Below are 20,978 nucleotides of genomic sequence, written 5' to 3' on the forward strand. Positions count from 1 at the left end.
TTTCTAAATTTATGGGCTCGTTTATATTACATATACTTTACATTTAATATTGTATTTTTAATTGTAAATGATCAAACATAGTATTAATGAATATTTACTGTAATATTGAACCTGGGCAAAATCAATCAATATATTTCTAAATTGACAAAGAAAGGAATGCGCTTAAGATCGTTTTGAATTTTCAATAATATTAAAAGTTAAATATGTTCATATATTATCTTATCGCGACATTTCGTATTATTGAATGTCTAATTACGAAATAACTCCGAGTTTAAATTGGCTAGAAACTTATACATATTTTAAAGCAATAAAAAATCACAAAAAACATATGACTATTAATTTTAATCTGGTAAAACGACACTAGATTTAGAGTCTCAAAATCTGCAAAAACGCCCTTATCTCATAAACAATAAAAATACAAACAAAAATCATTATCATATTCGAATGTAGTGGGCTAAACTTAGTAGAGATTTATTAGTCTCCATCGTAATCGAGCATTTTCCATCGAGTGCGTAGTTTGGACTTGTCACCTTTTGGAATTAGACGCTTCTTCTCCTTTTTCATGAATCGAAACAGTCAATGGCTCTTTCACATGCTTCGGTCACTGGTAAAAGAAAAAAATGGCTGGATCTAAATCGGTGATTCTCAACGAGAGGTGTTTAGTGTGGCTTAAAACGGTGCTTTGTCAAGGTGTAAGCTCGTTTATTTAAATCGCCAAGTTGCGAAATACATAGATGTTCCGGATGATTTATTTCTTCGTGATGGAATTTTTATTTTTGGCTCTCTTACATGCAAATAAAGTATTCAATTTCTTCTTTTAAGTTTCTGAATATTTATTCATTTTAAATTAACCAAAACATTGTTTGTTTGTTTGCGACTCGTTTAGAGTGTGATGTTTTATTATTATTATATTTATTTTATTGTTTATATTATCTATATATATATGTACTTATGGACGATAGAAATTGCACTAATTTTACAATTTATTATTATTATTTATTTTTAAAATTAGTTTTTGAATGCTTGGGGGATGCATTAGATATTATTTTATATATTTGTACAATGCAAATTTTGTAATTTGAACAATAATTTTAACGTCAAACCGATCTAGCATTTAAAATTTATATGCTATCTCATTCACCCCCCACTCGACTTGCGATGGCCAATTAGATTTCGTTTCAGTTTCGAATTGCATTTTGGTCAAGAAAAACAACATTGTACGTGCGTATGTATAGCGGGCGGTAGTAATTGACTTTGATTTTTTGTTAGTTTTGAGTTCGTGTTTCGTATTTTAATGTAAGATTTAATAAAAATTTTAATAAAAAATATATAAGTTGTTGATATTATTAACTTATTTAAGGAATACGTATATATTTTATATTTATGGAAATTTATATTTTTTAAGACGATAAAAGTAATTTTCAACGTCATGTTATGAACAGCAAAGCTAACAGTAATATTATTAAAGACGTTGCATTGAATTATATTGTAATAATATTATAAAGTGAAATAAGAAATAATTAAAATAATATATAGAAATTATTTTACGTCCTTTCAATGTTAACACGATTACGGGAGCACGCTCGGATCAACTATAATTGAAAAGTTTTGAAAGTTTTAATATATGTACATATGTACATATGTACGTACACGTATTGCTTAAATTTACACTGAAATTAATTGAATTATAAAAAGAAATCAAACTGATTTGATTGTTTATTTGAGACTGTTGTTATTAAAGCGACGAAATGATTTTGTTTTTAAATCAATAAAACAAATGTAAATAAATTTGATAAAACAAATGTAAATAAGTACAGTTATTTCACAGACACCTACGCTATTTTGAAAACGTGAGTATTGAGAAGCTTTTGAGTGTGTGAGTATTGAGAATCACCGATCTAAACAAACTATGAATTTCTGCATTCTATCATCTAAACTGCACTATAATTAAATAAGTATAATATTTTCGAGCTATCGTAACTAAATATAATGTATTTTTAACACAAAAGTGTTGCATTTCCCCTGCTTAAGGCTTCAACGGCTAATTGAAGTGTTTTTTTTCTTCCGGTATAGATATATGTATGTATGTATTAAAAAAATGTAACTAACCTAACCATTACGCATTCAATTGATTTAAATAAATTAGATACTCAATATAGATACTGGACTATTTGGACTAATTTTGAGAAGGCCATATCATACTGTTACATATTCACTGCTGTAATCCCCAAAGTGATCCAAACGCAAGCCAAAGATTACAAGAGTTAACAGTTAATTGAGTCAATTGTTGAAATTCGAATTAGGGATATATGCGGCTTATCGCACTTGACAACATGCAAGCGTAGGTTGTACAATAAATAAACCAACGTTTCCCAAATTGTTTACTCAATTTTTTTCCATCTCACATAGGAGCATTTCCTGCAATGAAAAATCACAAGCATTCTATTGACATACCAAGTATAAGTTTGCTTTCATGTACATATTATATAGTATATTGTCCATTAAGCGAAATTAATTCCGCATCTGAATTGATTTGGATTAAATATGATGAATTTCTGAATAGCAAATGTTTGAGCGTCGTGATATTGAAAAATGTATGAAATTCAGTCAAACAACGGTTAAGAGGGCTGGACACCAGCGCCTTGTCCATACAAACGTATTACACTTCTCCTTTCCTCAATTATGGCACTAGAAAAATTAGTTTTTAATATGCTATGGATATCCAACATTGGCATGCATTTCTGATTTTATTTTTTTGATTAGTTATTTTTTATAGGAGCTAGGAGCCGCCAAATATCTATAAAATCGCCTCTTTTTTACACCCAGGAAAAGAGTCCAGCGTGCTTATTTAACGGTCGATTTTAAAAAAAATTCGCGCACAGTCGCATAGAAAATATCTTTCTCATATCGATGATGATTTTTTTTTTAATTGGTCCAGTTTCAGAGGAGAATATTGGAGAATATGAAACCTCGATTTTGTCGATTTAAAATACGTATTATCTGGTCGAAGTGCAACTCATTCACTCAATATATATATTGATATATAATGTCGCATTCACTCAATATATATGTAAATTCACTCAATATATATATCGAAGAAAGGAACGGCAACAAAATCAAGGTTTCGGGTATACAGCCCTCTTAACAGTTAAGAATATCTTAACAAGTCAAAATGTTTATTCAAGCAATGATTATAAGACTTATATTTTTATTAATCCATATCCAAGTGTATATGTAATGTGCGAGTTTAATGATTTTATTTTGCAACACTCATATATATTTTAATAATCTCATATTTATTAAAATTTATTTTTAAACAAATAGTTGAATTCAATCTTTAGTTGGAATTGGATTTTTTCAATCAAATGGTGTCATATTGTTAGTTTTCTTGTGATATCGAAAGAACTTGACTATATTAATATTCATATATTTTTTGTCACAATCAAACCCGAGATACGATTCACGAGTGTCGATAAGAAGCACTTGTGAATTTGGGCGCTCGGTTTTATCCCTTTTTCAATGCACTTGAAACAGTTTGGAAAACGCTGTTGCGAAGATAAAAACACTCGTAGCTGACTATCAATATCTAAAGTGCTACAAAAATATTGGCACGTTACAAGTATCACTCAATCGGTCAAACACGACTGAGAAGAATTATCAATGTTATAATTTGTCTGTCAATGAATGTTGTATATTATATATTTTTTGGAAAGATTAACACATTCACTCCCGCTTTTTCATATAATTAACGACTAAGAATAGATGAAATGGAAGTGCATACGTCATATCTCCGTAGCCAACGGTAGTCATGGTGACCACAGCCCACCAAAATGCATCGGGGATGGATTTGAAGAAAGAATTTTCACTGCCAGCTTCAGCGAAGTACACTGCTGAAGAGAATAATACCACACCTGGAACAAGAGGGAAGATGTTTGTTAATCAGCAGGTTAATTTTAAATCAAGTCAATATCTATATATAAATATATATATATATATATATATATATATATATATATATATATATATATATATATATACATATGTATATAAATGTTAAAATAATAAAATTAAATACAACAAGATACAAAGGTGTTTGAACTAGAAATATCAATAAAGCAAGATATACATATGTATGTATGTATGCAGTTTGTTTACTCATGACGACTAAAATAATATGTAACATCGTATAAATTTGAAACGTTTTATTTTTACTAGCCTCTTCTTAGCTCAAAATTTGGGTTCTTATCCGATCGTTTTCAAATTTTGCCATTTTGCTCGGTTTGGTCATGAATATATGTGGAAATCAAATCTACCATTACGATGGTGAAAAATACTCGTAATAGACACGTTAGAAAATACTCCATTATCGTTCTCGGTGACGTCTATTAATATTTATCCACACTCTTCCGATCGTTTTTTCCCTTTTCGCCACCCTCTCGCTATGTCAGATTTTAATTGCTTAAACGCCTATAATTTTTTTTTCACTCTGTATTTTATAAAATTGGCATTATAGGCTCTCTTTATCTCTATTGTATATTTTTACTTCACTCGTAGGTTATATAATGATTATTAAAACGAATGATAAATAGCGTGGTGTTAAATCGAATAGCATGGTGTTTCGGCCAAAAGTCGAATGACGTTTATATCTGTCATTTCGCGTAACAGATCCTAATCAGGTTACTTCATACATGTTTACATATAATTAGGTATACTAAATAACATATTATCAAATACGATGGTCTTTTTGGACAGATCGGGTTTTTTTTATGGATACAAGTTCTACCTATATTATGTATATGCATATATAGATCAATGGTTGGCGTGAATCGCTTTCAACTGTGTGGTCATGGGTTCAATCTCTGACCCGGTGCTGTAGACCAAACTTTGTATATGTGACTCCAGGTCAATCGTTTCCTATCAGAGTTTGCCAATTTATTTGATTTTATTAAAACAGCTCCAATAAATTGGCAACCTTGTTCTATTTATAGCGAAATTTGTGTTGCATCTCGAATTTTCTGATTTATAAAATGCTGCAATAATAAAAGAAAATCTAATTTATCCATAGATGTCTCTATGATGCTTTGTTAAATTATTCTTAAAATTGTACGTCGATGTTTGTAATTGGCCAAAAAGGCACATTGGGATTTACCTGTTCCTGGTATATATGCATATACATATGTAGGTATATAAAAAAATAAAATATATATGTAAAATAAGTATGCATATGATCTTTGTCATGAATTCTATCGGTATTTGTATATTTGTTGTTTTTGTTAAATATGTTCTATTATTAGTCGTACTTCAGATCTATGTACATATGTATTGCATTTTAAAATTCCCGTAGAGACATAAAATTTGAAAATGGTTTCTAATTTATAATCTAATATATAATTTCGAAAGAGACTTTGTATGTACATATGTATGTATGTAAGTTTCGGTTTGTAGAATCCGTGACGTTAAATTTAATAAAAATACAAATTAATATTCAAATAAATTTAAATAAAATAAAACTATTTAAATAAATTTAATACCATGTTTACTATTAGATTAGTCATGTAAGCGGTTTATATTACAAACACCGAGCGAAGCCAGTGAAAACCACTAGTATTATATAATGTGCAAAATGCATTTATTGATTTAAATATTTCTAAAAAAATATGGCGCTTCTCTAATAATTCGGTAATTTCGTGAAATTTCCCAATTTGGCAAGAAGGTTTCAGACCACTGTTTTAAAACTATACCAAATACATTTTTATGTAAAACTTGCAAAACTTTAAAAACCGCTACAAGCTAAAAGCCGTTAAAAAAGCTTTCGTTATTCCCCAAATAAAATGTAATTTCGGATTTACGAGGTTTACAAGTTTGGCAGGTGCTAATGAACTCATCATTCCACTAAATCGAGATTTATTGCATTTGAAAAAAATGTGTTGGAAATGTTTTAATTTTGAAATTGTGATTTGCCAGTCGACAGTGTCGGTTCAATGTTTTGCATATTTATTTATTTAAAGTTTGGACCATTTTAGCATTACAGGAATTCCTAATGCGCCACAATGGTCAAAAATATAACAGAAAAGAAAAGAAACAAAATAATAATTAAAGAAATTAGACATAACAAAAACAAAACATATACATACACAAACAAGTAATAATAATAATTACAAATTATAAAAAAAATTATACAAATACAAAACATCCCTGTGAGGCCTAAGTGGAAGAGAGTAAATCAAAATTCCACTCATAAATCACAACCAATCATGAAAACAATGATGAGCGCAGACTACCAGATAAATGGGTTACAGTAATATCCGACAATTTACGCTCACTTAGGTGGAAAATATCACATTCAGTCTCGGCAGCAACGATTTCATTAAGAAGTCGAATAGCTCTTGGAATAGGAGCCATTCGAAAAAGAACTGTGATCTAAAATCTAGTGTTAAAATGCTTGTCGTTTTAATGATCTTAAATTTTGTTATTTTAGCTAGGTGCAGGAGCCAATCTGCGAATATTCAGATTAATCGAATATTCGCAGATTACCCGTCGCATCGGGCCAATTACAGAATACCCGTCGCGTCGGGCCAATTTACATCAGTGGGCTGAAGCGTGGTTGACTTCTCGTTAGTGTGGCGTATGCAAGGTGCCGCATGCGGCTCTCCGGTCGATAATTACTTTTGCAGATAATTGGATTTGCGCTTGGTCTCGAAAGATACATAGCTTGGACCTAGATTGGTTAACATTGGCATTGGCACACATATATTACGTGTGCATTTGGAGTGATGTGTCCGTCTATTTCGGTATGTGGGACTCTGGTCAGCCGTCGAATCCAATTCAATTGCCGAAACCACCTTGGAACAGATTTACTCTCCGGTTGGATTTTCAGCTTCTGGAACTCTTGACGTGTATCCGCAGAAGTGCGTTAACATTCCGATACAGGATCGTTTAAAATACTCTGCGAATAGATCGATGATGAGTTGTAGCCGCGCGGTTCAAATCGAACGTATTTATGCACATATAATATACACTCGAAATTCGTTTGAATAATATATGTATGTATTATACGAATATATGTACATATGTATGTATCAGTGGCGTGCGGTGACTTTTCAACCAGAGGATGCTGTCCAAAACAGTTTATTTTTTTAAATTCTATTTTATTCTTCCAACCATTGTCATATTTATATTTATTAAAATATCTTTGATATGTTTTCGTTTTTCAATTAATATTCAATATTTGTGTGGGTTTAGGGCTCTTAAGAATAATCTCTTTATCATTATATGGAGAAGCAAATGTCCTTTTTAGTACATTTTTAATTAATCGCCAAGCGCCCATCGTGTTTAAGACTATGATTCGAAATTAATTTTGGTTTCTTCACTGTGACATCTAAAAATATCCTGTGATACTAATGAAATTAAAAAAGTCAATATTTTTTCTTGGTTTGTTATATATTCAAGAGGTATTGTCAAGGGTTGATACTAAACTCAAACATAAAATAATCCAATCGGTGTCTAAAATCGCATGGCGATTAAGTGGTTAAACAATTGCAATTATTATTAACAACGGTCATAAATCAATATGTATTGTTACTTTGGCTATTTATACTTAGGGCCATAATAAATAATAATTTAGCACGTAATAAATTACAATAAAATAATAAAAGTAAATAGCTTAGGACGTAACGTACGAAATATCAATCAACAAATCAAGCGAAAGTGCATACATAAAAAGCGACTCAAGTCCATAAATATGCAAAAGGCGATTTTGCTTCCAGAGAAGTGTCGCGCGAGCGAGACGACTGTAGAGTCGTCTCACTCATGCGCTTACGCAAGAGTGACAGCTCACTTGTGCGCATGCGCAAAATATTTGTAGATAACTTCAGCATCCATGGTAATATAAGCTTGATGGGTAACAAGCACCGGTCGAGCAGACGGCTACGGCCTTTTAACGGGGATGCTCGTTTATGTCAATTTTGGATCAGACAAAAGATCGTATATATGTATCATAATCACGTAATCAAAAATAAATGAAAGAGAAATAAAACTAAGAAATTCAGAAAACAAACGATATCAAAATATTATTGACGTAAATTTTAAGGGATGCGCTGCATCCACAGCATCTATGGACGGCACGCCACTGGTATATATGTATATGTGAGCGAGGAGTTCAATTCAGTCCGTATTAATTATTATCTTGTTACAAATGATGGTTACCCGAAGCGCGTAATTGTCGAGCGCGATTTGCGATACATGCAAGTTGAAGCGATGTGATTAGAGCCTCCACTTTGAATATTCGAATAACGAATATATTCATCCGTTTTTTAATTATTCGTTATTCGAATATTTTATGTAATATTCGTAAAATATTATTTCATGTTTATAATAGAACATTTTTGATTTTTACTTTATTTTTTATATTTCGATGTGTTTTAGATTCGCCACGTTTAAGCTGTTTATATTACAAATACTGAGCAAAGCCGGGTAAAACAACTAGTAAGATATAATTTCGAAAGAGACTTTGTAAGTATTTAAGTATGTAATGTTGGTTGGTAAAATCGAAAACAAATCAAAGTTTCTATGACGACGATTCGATATATATTTTTTTCGATTCAAATAAATTTAATAAAAAAACAAATGAATATTTACTATAAGATGCGCCACGTTGAAGCTGTTTATATTACAAATACCAAGCGAAGCCGGGTAAAATTTTGACAATTTTTGACAAGGAAAGTCAATCTTACTAAAATCGTTTTAAGTTGAATTTGAAGTCGGAGTCGAATCATAAAATAAAGCCGGATTCAGAGTTGGACTCTACAGTCCTGTTAAAACCTACATGCATACATATGTATATAGTGGAAAATGAATAAGTAAAATATCTCACCGATGAACAGGAAGAAGATGAGGAGTCCAAGTTCGCGCATGGACGCCTTGAGCGTCCTTCCCAAAATCTGTAGACCCTTGGAGTGGCGGGACAGTTTGAAGATCCTGAAGACCCTGACGAGCCGAATCACCCGAAGTATGGCGAGACTCATCGCCTGGTTGGTGCTCTTGTCCTGAGGACTGACCGGAGCCTTCGGAAGATTCATCGTGTCTTCCTCCTCGGCGACGACGGTCGCCAGCGTTATGAAGTAAGGTATGATGGCGATGATGTCGATGATGTTCATCACGTCCCTGAAGAAGTTCAGCTTGTTGGGACATGCGAGGAAGCGCACCGTCAGCTCGAACGTGAACCAGATGATGCAAATCGTCTCGATGAGGAAGAACGGGTCGGTGATGTCCGGCACCTCGTCCTCCTCGATCTTCGTACCGTTCGTAGTGGTGTTGAACACCTTGTAGTGCTTGAACTCTGGCAACGTTTCGAGGCAAAATATTACGATAGAGAGTAATATCACGAATACGGAGATGATGGCGACAACGCGAGCCGCCTGCGAACTCTCCGGATACTCGAACAGCAGCCAAACCTTGCGCTGGTTCTCATTGCTTGGCAGTGGCTTCTCCTCCTCTTTTATGAAACCTTCATCCTCACTGGAAACAGAACAAAAAAAAACACTCAATTAGACCAGAATTATCATAGCAATTGATCGATGGTTCAAATCGAAATCATATTTCTATAACCGCTCTGCCAAAATTTAGATCTCCTGTCACCTTTTGGTTATTTAATTTTTTTATTTTATTTTTTTTATTTTTTACATATTAGCTTCAGGTCGACACTATGGCTAATTTATTACAAGACATTGAAAACTCATAATTAAGGAGACATCTAAATACATAATTATTACATATATACACATAGCCAGCAGCATAGCTCGGTCGAAAAGCTTCTGCTTAGCGTCGAGAGGCGCCGGGTTCGATCTCATGAGCTGACCTCGATTGAAAATAATTTATTTAATTTATTTTTAATTCATAGTATGTATATCTGTAGTGCTGCTGGTCAGACCAGGATATTTGTGCTCCAGATCGATCGTTTCCTATCAGAGTTTGCCAAATTTCTCTGATTTCATTGTTGAAACAGTTCCCGGTAAAATTGCCAAAATATCCTTCCTACCTACTATGTCACCACTATTTGAGATTGATTAATTTACAATAAAATTTATGTACAATTCATAGATGTCGCGTTAATTTGCGAGTTTTTCAGTGTCTCGTAATTTAACGACTTGTATAATAAAAAAAAATGCTGCAATGTTTGTAATTGGCCAGGAAGGCGCATTTGGGGTTACGTGTAAGGCCTTCTTGGTATATACACACATATGTACGTAGAAAATAAATAAAAATGGAAATCGAAACAATACCGGATATCTATGGTCAGATATTACAAACATCGTATAAATACGATTAATAACATTTTTCATGTAACAATACGAATTTTTACATCCGATAATAACAACCACAGAGACATCTATGGTGAGAAATCTGGCGAAACCTGACATGTAACAATAACTCATGGTTTGCAACAGAAAATTGCGAAGGAAAATCCAATATTACAGGAACCGTTTCAACGAAAATCATAAAAATTGGCAAATTCTGATAAGAAACAATCGACCTCGACAAACCAAGGTCTGGCCAACAACGAGACTCTTAGTGGGAATAGAACCCGTGACATCAAGCACGAAATAATTCAATACTCCCCACTAGACCACGCTTCTGGTTATTTCACATAGATAGCTATTTATACAAGTCTGTGAAATTATTTGGCCACTATTTATATGAAAACACTCATTTTTTATTAAAATCATAATTCGCAGTCAAAAAATGATACTCTTATCCAAATAACTTTTAGGATGAGAGCAAGTCAGCGAATAAATATTGTCTTTGAAGTTTAAATTATTTTTGGCAAAATAAGTGAATCTCGACCTTTTTTGACTCGCGTACCATTTGGTAGTAGATTACGCTAAATTGTACCACCATATACAAATGATTGTATTTCATGAAAATTGGTATTGCAAGTGTAATTACATATGTATATAGCATCATATGAATCGAATTTTAAAAAACTATGTTCTTCGAAAAAACCACAAGAATCTCATTGCATAGATTTAATGAAGAAAAAAAAAGATTGTTTTTGAACGTTAAAGAACTTCCGCTTGGTCTATGACTTTTCGATGCGATTCGAAAATTGGTTTTCCCTCCCCATTTCTCACGCAAAATCTTGAGTTATTATGTTATATCAAGATTAACCGGGGTTTTCTCCATATAAATATGTATGTCTCTGTGTTCGTATTGTTGTATAAATGTTTGTTGATCGTATTGTATACGATGTTTGCAATGCACTTTGCTTTGTTCGACCATATACATATGTCATTTATAATTTCGTATTAGGTAATAATTTGTATTAATATATGATTAGGTATGTTTCTTGATTTGTATAGTACACTCGTCGCACTGGTGCGATCTGTAATGACGAGTGATTGAATAAAAAAATAAACAAAAATAAAATAAAGTTCAATGCACTCAAAGAAGTATGGAAGGTTGCATGCTCGGAATATTTGGAAATTGAACAAATGGGTGAACATAAATAAGTTTGACGTAGCTGGTATAAAGGGGAGAGTGATGAGATTGAAATGGCAATGGACGGATCAAGTAACTAGAAGAATGAACAAAATAATTTCTCGAATGGTACCCAAGAGAATGTGCGAGGGTGCATGGAAGGCAACGTGTGAAATGAGCGGATGAAATAAATAAAAAAAATGGTTCGATATTAAATATTTTATAGGTCAGAATGCAGTTTATTTATAAAAATAAGTGCTTGAATGGTCCCCCAGAGGACGCACATACATAAAAATGCCACAAGTGAAATAGGAAAAATGTGTAGGTCAGATGGGCGAGTGTTGGAGAGGCTTTCATCCCACAGTGGGTGGGGAATGGGTGTAAACGATGATAACGATATTTAGAAAATAACGCTGTCGTTGAAAAGAAGAATCATCCGATTTATACATTTTCCCACGTCTTATACGTAATTGGTCATTCTGGGTCTAATTGCGAGTTTGCCGAGTCTTTAGTGCTAGCTGCATTGTTTGAGTGGTGTTGTTTGGTGCGGTGTGAGACGATGCGGATTATCTGCGATCCGCTAACTGGGTGGTGGGCACCCCGCGGGTCGGCATGGGGAGAGAGGGGAGGTTGGCAGATCAACCCACCCCCTCTTGGAAACATCCCGACTGGTGGTAGGTGGTTTGACGGGGAACCTCAAAAGCATTCCGGGGGTGGTGGGTGGATGAGGGGGAGGGAGATGGGGTAGGAGGTAGGGGGTAGGGGGTGCGCGCGCAGCCGCGGCTACCGGCACCTCCAGATGGCCACAGCTGCATGAATGAAACGCCTGACCTACATCCTCCGCACTGCGGCTGGACACCCTGCACCCTATATCCACACACAAGCTCTACATATGTAGATCTGCTTGATAAGTGCCCGCAGAAATTGAGTCCAAAATGTCATAATTTTGTACATTTTGGTGCAGGACTACGCACATACACAGTAAGCCCAGCGAAAGCAGTGCTTTGCAATTCAACAGGGCCAAATTTGGCAATGAACGTATGGCACGTAAAAGGTTATGTACATAGTTTACATAACCTATCAGTGAAGTAAAAATATTTTTTTTACATATATACCAGGAAGGCCTTACAGGTAACCCCAATGCGCCTTGATGGCCAATTACAAACATTGCAGCATTTTGTATATTATACAAGTCGCTGAATTACGAGACACTGAAAAACTCGCAAATAAACGAGACATCTTTGAATTATACATAAATTGTATTGTACATTAATCAATCTCAAATAGGGGTGACTTAGTAGGTAGGAAGGATATTTAGCCAATTTTACCGGGAACCGTTTCAACCATGAAATCAGAGAAAATTAGCAAACTCTGACAGGAAATGATCGACCTGGAGTCACAAATATCTAGGTCTGACCAGCAGCACTACAGATATACATACATACCTATGATAGATAATGAGAGCCTTTAATGCAAATTTAATAAGAAAAAGTGTGAAGAAGTTAAAGTTATAGGCGTATAAACAATTAAAATCTGACAAATCTAGAGGGTGTTGGGAGTCGTGGGTTCAAGTCCCGGCCAATTGTACTGCTGGCGAAATCTTGTGGTTATGACACAAATCGACCGTTTCTTGTTAGAATTTTCCGATTTCTCTAGCTTAATTGCTGTGACTGATCCAATACATCTAAATGAAACCTTATTGAACGTGTATTCATGAAAGAATTTATGTATTATTTTTAACACTATGGCAGCCGCTGACTCATATTTGTATCATGTTGGGTGCACAACGCTTACTGGCCGCTGATACATACATATATGATTCACGACTGCGTGAATATATTTTTCGCGCAGAATATATTTTTCAGTTCGCTGATATATTTTTGTATCACGTTTTCTTTTATGGCGAACACGTGATACAAAATTGTATCATCGGCCACAAACTGATTGACGAAAACGTGATGCAAAAATATTTCAGCGGACTGAAACAGTTCGCGTAGTCGTAAATCATATATGTAAGCCCAACATGATACAAATATGAGTCAGCGACTGCCATAGTGTTAAGAAGTTTAAGAAGTTTGATCAGGCAACAGCTCTGACTTAATCTAATGAAAATCTATGTAGTATTATATAATGGGGGCGAAAATCACAAAGAACAAGCCTTCCAATAAATAAGAACTCAAAAATGCATTGGAACACACTTGGTATCATGAAATAACTTAAGATTCCGTGAAAAATAGGGGAAAAACTTCGAACTATAAGATTGAGTGACGACAGTAAAAATTTCCCAAAAACATCAGAATTGCATTTATTTGAATTAATCCTTCATTTTTCATTAAATTATGCATCAAACGATGTCAACACATCCAAATATCTTCATATATAATTTCTCATTAAAAATTGTGTGGTGAAAGTTTTTAAATATCATGAAATTTAAAAAAAAAAAAAAACGCATTTTTGAAGTAGAAACATTTATTGACAGTATCTGTATGTATATATGTAGATACTTTGAAAATTGTTTGGAATCGTTTTTGTTATACGGACAGTCTAAATAATCCTAGTTGAATATTTTTAGATGCGTAAAATTCACAAATAATTAGTTATGTTAAAATTAAATAAAAAGAATGTGCATTATATATGTATGTAGAAGTATTTTTATTTTTTAAATATATCTAAATGTGTAGTATGTTATTATTTATTTTGAGCAAAAATATTCAAGTTTAAAAAATATGTGGGCGAATGAAATAAGAAAAACTTGAGGGAAAACTTTTTTAGGAACAAATTTAAATGGAATAAATAATGTTTACAACAATATAACAACCTCGATTAAAAATGAGAGATTATTTCTCTGTATATATATATATATATATATATATATATATATATATATATATATATATATATATATATATATATATATATATATATATATAATATATATTAATCACACCTAATTATGTACATATTGAAGTATGCAAACACTTAGAATAATAAAATGATTTGGTTATTAAATATGTGCATATATAAAGCCATCGATTGAATAATTAATACTTAATTATAATGTGAGATTTATCATACACATGTACACACGATTTTTGCTATACATACATACATACAAATATGTATGAAGAAAATTTATACTCAAATAAAACGTGCTATTTATTCATTTCATTGATAGCTTATATCCCGTATTATTACACGAGATTATCTTGTACAATTATTATGTGTGTATATGTTCATGTTTGTCAAATTTTTCTCGAAAACTAGATCAACGATTTTGGCGAATCTTTTTGAATCCCCTTGATATTCACCTTAAAAAACACAAAATTTAATATGCGTCGATTTTATAAAAAAATGATTTTGGGGGGTGAAATTATCTTTGTAGCGATATATTAAAATAGGCATGCATTAACTTTTTGCAATATTGAGACAATTAGAGACGTGTCAAGACATGTCCGAATGTGTCGAGATAATAGCTGTGCAGTCTTTGTTGTTTTTTCGATGTTGTCAATAAACAAACTTAATGGTATTTAAAGTGATTTTCATCGAATGGAGCAAAGTCAAACGTTTAAATGCGAGTTTTTCTCAACAACCCAACCAATCTCTACCTTGACCTTTCTCCACGATCCTTTCAGACGAACACCTGACAACTTTTCTAGTTAAGGAATATTTTCCAATTTATGACTTCGTCGCAACCGGGTGTTGAACATGAAAGTTTGCACTCGAGCTTATATAATACTGAAAACGACACCTCACTATAGCTCTATATCATACGACTTTTGATATTTCACAGCTGCAGCATCAGTCTGCATCAAACTTTGGACAAACAGAGATATTTGAAAAAGCTTTTCCGGATGAAACAACTGTCTCAAACTTCTGTTTCGAAATAAATTATTATTGCACGATAACTAGATGAACTACTTGGCATTGCTCAGGCGGGGGAAAGTTTGTATGAGGGAACCTTGACCTCGAATCCTAGCCCCTTTCAAACATAAGTTTCAGTAGTGGGAGAAATTTTTTTATAATGAAAAATTTTATAAACGACATAAACATTATGGTATGAAATATATCACGCTATCTTATAAAAGATTGGTTTAATTGAGCCGTTTCCAAATCCATAAATAGGTCAAATATTCAACGGTCAGTTGGATCAACTACTTTGATCGGAACCATTTAAAAGCGACATAAAAATAACCGATTGATATGTATTTGGGTAACGAACAATAACTGTCCCCGAATGAAGCTTAAAAAAGAATCTTAAAAAAGAAAGTGGAGTGGAGTGGAATGAGTGTGGTCAATATTTAGAAAAAGTATAATAATATACAAACATAAATGTCTGTAGATAAAGTTTTGCCTCTTGAGAGCTTAAAATTAAAAATTAATAATGGTTTTAACCTTTGAAGGACGGAGCGTCGAGATTGAATGAGTTTCCCTAACCGGGGTAGAGTAAGACCCCAATATTTTTTATTCAAAATACAGCTTTTCTCAATACAAATGGGTTCAATATATACGTATGTCTTATTAATTATTTTATACCTCAACATAAAAAAAGTTTTAATCCTATAGCATGTTTTTGACTATTTTTGTATTAAAATATAACGACAAGTATCGACATGCAAACGCACATAGGTAAGGCCAACAGGCGACTGCATGACTCAATAGCCACGCACCAAAAGCGACGAAAACAATAGCTTACGAAAATATAGCTGTCTTTTTATCTCGCATTGATTCATCGATCAACAAGAATATGCAAGCTAACAGTCAAAAACGTGACTTATCGCTACCGCCTTTAAATCATACTTTGGAACGTAGAAATGTATAAATGTATTTTTTTACGATGTACCCCTTTTCTAAATCATACAAAATCTATTAAAATAAATTTCTTGTAGTTCATTCTAGGAATACAAGAAATATAGGGGGTATAGCTTTGAAAACCACATAGTTATTACGACAAACGTAAAAATTGGGGCACTTGCATACCCCACTTTGGTGAGGGAGGCTTAATATTTATTACTACTAGTAGTAGTATTTTACAAGTTGTCAGTTCGATAAGTGGTTTTGGAAAGGAATTGATACGTCCTTTGAAAATATTATTATTTATTATTTTTTTTTACATATGTATGTATGTATATACCAGGAAGGCCTTACATGTAAACCGCAATGCGCTTTCCTGGCCAATTATAAACAAGGCAGCATTTTTATTACACAAGTCAATGAATTAGGAGACACTGAAACCTCAAATAGTGGTGACATAGTAGGTAGGACGGTTTTTAGCCAATTTAATCGGGAACCGTTTCAACAATACAATCAGAACGATTGGCAAACTATGCAGTCACAAATATCCAAGTCTGACCAGCAGCATTACATATATGTACACTCAGAAAAATTATTTTCAATCGAGGTCAGCTCATGGTATCGAACCCGGCGTCTCTCGGGCAGAAGCTTATCGTTAGGCAGAAGCTTAACGACCGAGCTTTGCTGCTGGCTAAATATATGTACATATATAATTATATTATATAATATTGATATTTGATAATGGAGTGATATTAATGTAGACAAAATCAAAATCATACCTCGGAGTAGATTAACGTTTAACGAACGTAACATGAATATATTATAATAAATCTCCGTAAATTTAATCACATGGTTAAAAACATGTCAAATATTATATAAAATTATCATTTCTGGCGATATTTTGTCGATTTCCAGCAAATGTTCAGATTCAGTTCAAGTTATAAGTATCAAATTGCAAATGCTGTATGATTTTTTCGATTGCCTCATTTGTTTCCGAATGGATGGTCAATTTATTCTACTGTGAAATTTAGAGCACAGGGTCGCCCCCAACGGAAAAGGTTGCCGTGGGCGGCCCCTCTGGGAGCGGCAAAGTGGAAAGCTTTATATTAGAAAAAACCCTAATGTACTTATCTTCTCCCAGGCAATAAAATTAATGGATGAAAAATTGAGGATTTTATCTGTTAATTATTGAGACAGTTTCAGACGAAAGTCATAATCCAGCCGATCTAATTCTACCGAAGAGATTTACCTATATCTGTATATATATATGTAGGTATATAAACCCATTATATAATAACACACGTGAATGGGGAGATCCTTTGATACATACATACGTATGTTCACAGGTGCAAATATTTATGCTTTTCATCAATACATTAACTCTTCATTCGTTCAAGATTTTATCCCATGCAATAAACACTAAACAATGGAGACGATTACACAAGGCTGGCAGTTTGAAACTTCTTTGCAAGTCTTTCAACGGGCGGAATAAAATGTTATCACTCTTATATCTTGCAATGTGTAATATACATTTGAATTTTTCTGCAGAATACGATTATTTATATTTTGAGCAAAGATTCTGGTAAACATTTTGAAAAATCATCACTTGTGCTTGCGCACGTTCTGTATATCATCAATGCTTTATAAAATAAATATTGTATACATATGTATGAATGAATTGGAAAGTTGGCATAAAATGAGTTTATCTTGGAAAGATCATGTATGTATGTACTTCTCCAGTGGATTTTTATATAAAAATCAACATTATATTTAAAGAACGACAATTTTCAAACAAAATAACTTATGTATAAGTGAAGAAAAAATATACATGAGAGATAATGAGAGTCTATAATGCAAATTTTATACGATATAGTGTGAAAATGATAAAGTTATAAGCGTTATAATCAGAGAAATGTTATAATAATAGAAGGGGCCTTATGAATATATAAATTGTGTCAATATTACGCGGTACGTCTCCATTACTACGCTACAACGCACGGAATACAATCAGATCAATTTACTTATATAAATGTATCCCATGTTGTTAATTGTGTGTTTTTGAATGCATTGTGCGATGTTTAACGATGCACTTGCCCATCTTGCGAGTTATAAAATAAGTTTTTATCGGACATATGTATGTCGAGCACCAAGCATCAAATACGACTGATGCTAAAATTATTTAGAAATGTCTGTGGACAATCGTCACTTTTTCGATTTTGAGACATCGACCGAACAACACCGAGATATATAAAAATAACAAGATTTAAAAAACACATATCTCCGAATCTCGAACCAATCAACATTTTTTATTACCAGATTCGTGTTCACTGGGCATACATAGATCTACATATAAGAAAAGTCTTATCTCGTCTTTGAACCATTTTTCGTGTCAAACAGTGCTATCATACTAACAAGGACTCGAGTGCCGAACATTCCGTATTCGCGATTTTCATGGCAAAAATTGTCTTTTGGGCGATCGCCATGTGACTAATAATCCAATTACCAATTTATCAAATTGCTCGTCGCTGAGAAACACCTACGACAAGCAAATTGTTGGAGATATGTAAGTCTTCCGTTGTCAGATATATACTTGGAAATTTTTCAAACATCAAATGTTCAACTATGATAAGTAAGCTACGCGTGGCTTTGCTTGAGCAGAAGATTCGGACGAACAATGAAAGGTCCATTTATACATGTCGGGATCAATTCCGACACGGTTTTCATCTCAAAGCGTGTTTGTTTTGTCGGAAGACTCGTCGTAGTGTGACGTCATGGGGCCCCCAAACATGGGACCATTGTCGAGTGAGGGCCGGGGCCGGCGCCCGGGGGGCCCCAGTGTGGTGGAGATCGATGAGGAGCTCCGACCCCTCTCTCCTCTGCTGGGGCCCCGTCGGGTGGCGCAGGCGCGGTGGGGCCTACGCCACCCTCTCCCCGCTCCCCCCGAGCCCCACTGGTCCAGGACGCGCATCCTTCAAGTATGATTGATTTCTCTATGTGTGTCAGCAGAAGTGCACGAGCACAAGTTCAATGTCGCATTGATTTCCTTGTACGTACATGATGATAGATATTGTCACGTGCGTGCCGTACGATTAATTACGAAACCGCTCGCTCCGCATCTGGCTCGGTGCTGTTTATTATTATTATTTTTTAATTATGCCATAAAATTCAAACGTTTAAGCAATTCCGCAGCACCGTTCGAATTACGTTGATGATTTATCTAGTCGGTCATGTGAAAGTACCTCGGTTTTGTATTGTATTATATACATATGTATGTGTATATTTTGTGTTCCATGGGTATTCAACCGATCTCGAATAGGATTTTCCTTTGTCAATTTATGAAAAATGTCTACTCCTACTGTATGACAATGGATACATTTTTTTTAATGCTGTGGTACTCCAATTTAACGATCTATGCGAGTTCAAAAGCATGTTAGATAACGAGTTGAAACCCAATATCCATATATACATATGCATATATGTATGTATATTCTGTACGATAATAATATTGAAAATACATACAAAGTATATTATAGCACAGTCGCAACTATGAAGTTTATAACATTGTCGGAACACAACAAAAATCCATTAACTGAATGAAGCATTGCTTTGGTTTTCTTTGTAGATTTTTTTTTTTTTTTTAATTCATATGAAATAGTAAATAAACAAAGTAAAATATGCCTTCGATGTATCTTTTGACTGAAGTTCAATAGAAGAAAAAGGATTCTATCTGGATATGAATCATGAAAAATAGCATTTAAGGATAATCATACATCAGTCTCGATTGAACGTACGAATAACGGAAGTAATTTGTAACCATACTAGATCTTAATAATATGTCAAATATGTCAAAATAACTTTTAGAAAAAATTATGACAGTTGAAAACTTCTCAGGAAAAACTGCATATGCCACAAAATGCAAATATTACAGGAGAGCGAATCCGTTTTTATACAAAAATACTTTATTTCATACATTTTATATGTATGTATATAAAAATACAACATACAATAACGACAGTGTAAAAAATAAAAATAAATAAAATTCAAAAAGGATATTATACCATTATATGGAAGAAGTTATAAAACCCATGTACATGTAACGCTTGAGGCCGATTTTGTAGGAAGAACAACACACATAAATATATCCTGGAAATTTGTTGTTTTTCCTGCAAAAATGCTTGAACATGTGCTATTTTTCCAAAACAAGCTATTTTTTGACGCTCTTTTTATGTGACTTTTTTTCACATTCAATAAAAAGTGAGCATGTAGTACGTGGTCTGAACTAACATTTTCAACAATAAAATCAATTCCGAAAACAATGAACATATGCAGTTTTTCCCGGGAGGTCTTCAATTGAAACGCTTAGCGACTGAAAAAAATTTCAAATATTTCAATATTTTTTACAGTCTATTTAACCTTTGTTTTATTTTGCATCCTTTTGAAAGTACAGAAGATAGAAACTTCCTTTGTCTTTCTGCTAACAATTCCCACTCGTATACATACATATGTACATACATATATATATATATATATATATATATATATATATATATATATATATATATATATATATATATATATATATATATATATATATATATATATATATATATATATATATATATATATATATATATATATATATATATATATATATATATATATATATATATATATATATATATATATGCCAACAGCTCTTTGTAATATTTCTC

The 20,978-nt window shown here is 33.1% G+C and overlaps 1 protein-coding gene across 4 annotated transcripts in view; it reads right to left on the bottom strand.

Annotated features, from left to right (window-relative positions):
• Nucleotides 1-20,978, bottom strand: part of Sh (Potassium voltage-gated channel protein Shaker) — a 196,135-nt gene that overhangs the window by 11,275 nt on the left and 163,882 nt on the right. For all 4 annotated transcript variants that reach the window (XM_077444946.1, XM_077444954.1, XM_077444961.1 and 1 more), the window contains exons 5-6: nt 8,873-9,516; nt 3,782-3,911 (exon numbers count right to left, since the gene is read on the bottom strand). In XM_077444946.1, coding sequence (XP_077301072.1) covers nt 3,782-3,911; nt 8,873-9,516 — 774 coding nt within the window. The remainder of the gene's footprint in view (nt 1-3,781; nt 3,912-8,872; nt 9,517-20,978) is intronic.

The sequence above is a fragment of the Arctopsyche grandis genome, chromosome 2, assembly GCF_051622035.1.
Source record: "Arctopsyche grandis isolate Sample6627 chromosome 2, ASM5162203v2, whole genome shotgun sequence".
NCBI lineage: Eukaryota > Metazoa > Arthropoda > Insecta > Trichoptera > Hydropsychidae > Arctopsyche > Arctopsyche grandis.